The sequence below is a fragment of the Clytia hemisphaerica genome, unplaced genomic scaffold, assembly GCF_902728285.1.
Source record: "Clytia hemisphaerica strain Z4C2 unplaced genomic scaffold, Clytia hemisphaerica genome assembly, whole genome shotgun sequence".
NCBI lineage: Eukaryota > Metazoa > Cnidaria > Hydrozoa > Leptothecata > Clytiidae > Clytia > Clytia hemisphaerica.
The window spans coordinates 1,029,289-1,033,070 of record NW_027104184.1 but is presented as its reverse complement, the minus strand read 5'-3'; the positions used below and the strand labels follow the sequence as shown (position 1 = coordinate 1,033,070).

At 34.8% G+C, this 3,782-nt stretch overlaps 1 protein-coding gene across 1 annotated transcript; it reads right to left on the bottom strand.

Annotated features, from left to right (window-relative positions):
• Positions 1-1,459: 1,459 nt before the first annotated feature.
• On the bottom strand, positions 1,460-2,220 carry LOC136814755 (transmembrane prolyl 4-hydroxylase-like). Its single transcript, XM_067071177.1, has 2 exons — positions 2,112-2,220; positions 1,460-1,793 (listed from the first exon to the last, which is right to left on the bottom strand). The coding sequence occupies exons 1-2, from the start codon at positions 2,196-2,198 to the stop codon at positions 1,479-1,481; spliced, it is 402 nt and encodes a 133-aa protein (XP_066927278.1). The 5' UTR covers positions 2,199-2,220; the 3' UTR covers positions 1,460-1,478.
• Between the last annotated feature and the right edge of the window lie 1,562 nt (positions 2,221-3,782).

Below are 3,782 nucleotides of genomic sequence, written 5' to 3'. Positions count from 1 at the left end.
TGAGAACGATTAATCTCAAAACTGCCAAGAAAATGGAGTACAATCTCTATAATCAATACGTTTACGAATTTCGAATGGCGTGGTATGGGTATCAATTCGAATGGCGTATGGGTATCAATGCGATCCAAATTTACATGAGATTATCAGTTAAAAACGACCAATCAGAAGGCTTAAGCAAAATCAATTATCTGTTACCAAAAGATTTCGTGAAGCTACAAAGAACTGTGATAAACCAGTGTATTCATTTATCATAAATCTCTTTGTTTGTTGTTAATGGATTTAATTAAGGAAGGTCTGCAGTGTGAACACGACCGCTGTAACTTTTGATTACATTTGAATTTAATAGCGGTTTTGTGATTGTTGAAAAAGTAATTAAGTGGAAGATTAACAAAAAGAAAATGAGTGATTCTATGATTTTAGAGTATTATCAATGTGAAAAAAAATTTTAAAAGGAATTATTCAATCAAAAGATACTGTGGTATAAAATTGTATTTTCTAAATCATTTTTGATAACATTGCAAAAATCGAATTCGTAGTATGTAACAAAGTGATTTCCCAGTTCCTTATATTTGTGTTAACTGATACAATTAAACGGGAAAAATTGTGTGAATGTTTTTTATAAGAACAAATTATATAAGAATATAAGGCTTCGATGGCCAAAATATTAAGAACATTTTATGGCTTTGTGGACTCGAAAACACTTGATTTATCAGGAAAATGGACAAAAAATACTTGAAACATGGTGAAGACAAAAACATGTTAAGAACATTTTTAGGCTTAGAACCCGAAAAGTTAAGAATATCTGAAGGCTTCAAAAATTTTGGATGCTCTTATAAAAAACCTGTAATGAGGTTTTAAATGGTCTTGAAAAGTCAAAAGTTTGAGTAACTTAAGTGAGTGAGGTCATCATTCGAACTTCATCATTCAGAAATATACCTACACAAATTTCAGTCATATTAATTTTATAAAGTTTGTTGTATTTAAAAATTTCTAAAGGCTAGAATATTTAATTCACTAAACCATGAATGAACAGAAAAAATGTGAATATGAGGGGGGGGGTGGAGGATAAATTTCCAGTGACCCGGACAACGGGTTTTACCTCCCGGACAAGCATCAGTTGACCCCCCCCCCAGACAGAGCAAATTTACCCCACAAGGCAAATTTTGATGGTTTTTCGCTACCGCACGGACAATATATCCTCTACCCCCAATGTAAAGACATTTTCTGGAAGAGCCCAATTTTATGAAACTTCCTACACCCGGCCGGCACCACACTTCCATTAGCATCGTGAAATGAAAAGAAATATAGTGTATTCCTCGAGGAAAATTGCTGGGTGCATTAGAAGGGGAGTGTTTGCGCTTTCGGTGCCAAGGGCCTTTTTTAAGATATGATCCGAACTTTTATTCCTATCGAATTTTAAACTAATATATTCTACTCATTATTTATAAAAATTTTACACTAAAATGATTTTAGTTCATTTAATACAGATCTTCACCTCTATCTCTCATCATTTCCATATATTCTGCCGAATACATACTCAATTTCGTTTCTTCGCCAGCATAAGGAGCTGTTAACCATAAATTAGCAATCCATTTTTCACCTTTGCGCACTTCACAACCACCATGCAAAGACCAATCATCAATTTCACCCAACCAGCCTGTGTTCGCATCAACATGATGGTTATACCAGGCTACAGCTGATCTTTTTTGGGGCTTCACAACAAGATTTGAATCGTAACAATGTTCATTCAAGTTGAATAAATCTTTTGCTGGATAACCGTGTCGACGGAATTCCTGTGAATTCAAGATAAGTTGATAAAGTTTTCAACACTAGAGAGCATTCAGATATTTCTTTCTCTTGAAAAACTAGCAAAATCAACAATGTGCTCTTTTCTTTCAAAAAGAAGTGGTGACATTTTAAGAAAAAATTCAAATCTCTAAATCTATCAAATCTTTAATTTTCGAAATCTGTCCCATTTTAAGCCTTGCGCAAAATAGAACGTGCACGAGACGTGCACTGTAAAAATTGTAATGAAATAAAATGGGAGAAAGTGCTAAGGGTGTAAAAAGTGTGAAAACCTTTGAGCTAATCGAGGAAAAGAGAAAACTTACAGCATCTGAATAAGTGATGTTATCAGCGGCAGGGAAAGCCGTTTCTCCACCTTCTTCAGGTTTCTCCAAATAAAACATGATAGTCATAAACCTACGAATAGAAAAAATATTGGAAATTGCTTTAATAATATTCGCTATCTAAAGATAATTTGGTTCACCGAACTCTATATAACTTCTTAAGAGAAGAAATTTGGCGGAATTTATTTTTGCGATCCGACAAAATTTCTAAATTTAGCGAGCGACCTGTTATTTGTCAAATCTTTTAGCTGAAAATCGAGAAGAAATGATTTTAGGGAAAATAATGGGACAAGCTGGAGTTTTTAAAAACTCTTATTTGATTTGGTTGGTCGTTAAGATGTAATAAAAATAATCTTAATACTTTTTCTAAAGAAAGCGTCATCTCTATTACTTTAAATGACCAATTAGTGAAGTATCTTGTAAAATCTCCAAGGCATCTCAAAATAATGGAGGCTTGTGTGAAAGAAATTGAATTTTGGCGAGAATTAATTTCGACGAATGAAGAAAAAAACTATACGGTCAAACACAAGAAAGTGGTTTCTGGAAATTATATTTGGCGAGAATTCATTTTGGCGAATTTTGTGATTTTTTTCCGCCAATAGAACATGATGGTCATAAACCTACGAATAAAAAAATATTGGAAATTGCTTTAGAAACATTCGCTATCTAAAGAAAATTTGGTTCACCGAACTCTAAGTAAAATCAATGTTATGAGACTTGTATTGTGTTTTTTTCAAGAGAGAATTGTAATGTTTTCAATATTGTGGTGATGTTTGTTGTCGGAAGGGGGACTAAAAATTATCCATGTGAGCGCTACAAATTTCGTTGTTCTGGAAAACAGCAGGTCTATAAATGTCGGTTGGTTTTTATTTTAGTAAGTGAGGACATCGCTAAATTCGAATTTCCCACTGTAAATTTTTTTAGGCAGAAATCTGCCTCACAGGTCATCAGATTATATAAATACAAGACGGGTTATCTGTCTATCGGAAGGGGGGGCTAAAAATTATCCATATGAGCGCTTTAAATTTCGTTGTTCTGGAAAGATTCATCAGGGCCACGACACAGATATCTGTAAAGCCCGAAGGGCTAGATAGGCAACTTTAAGCTTTCTCCGGCAAAAAAAAGTGAAGCAAAAATTTGACTTTTTAAATTTCGTGCCGATGGATAGGATCTAGCATTTTAATTGTTTTCAGAGCGCGAAATCAAAAAAATTAGGCGGAAAACGCTATTTCGCATCTCTCAAACCAGTGAAATTGCTTGTTGTCACGTAATTTCTTTGGTAGGAAATCCTACCAAAACTTGCTTCACTTTTCGATAAAGGCCGCAAATCTAGCCCTTCGGGCTTTACAGATCTGTGGGCCACAATGGTCGGGGTCATTGAGTTTCAAGCCCGAGGGGCTAAAGGCGAAACCTCAACCCTTATCAGGCAAGAGAAATATATCCCTACTTATATCCCATCCAAAACGCGAATAGAATGCGCTGTAATCATGACGAAAGATTGTATCTAGTGGTTTCTTTGTTTAAGAGGACTATATTTTTTGAAATCTAGCGATAGATTTTAGTTTCAATCCGGCGTTTTTGTAAAAACTACGCGCGGGCGATCTGGATGGAAAGTAGTGGTTTCATTTCCCATTCACGAGTCCGTATCTAGTC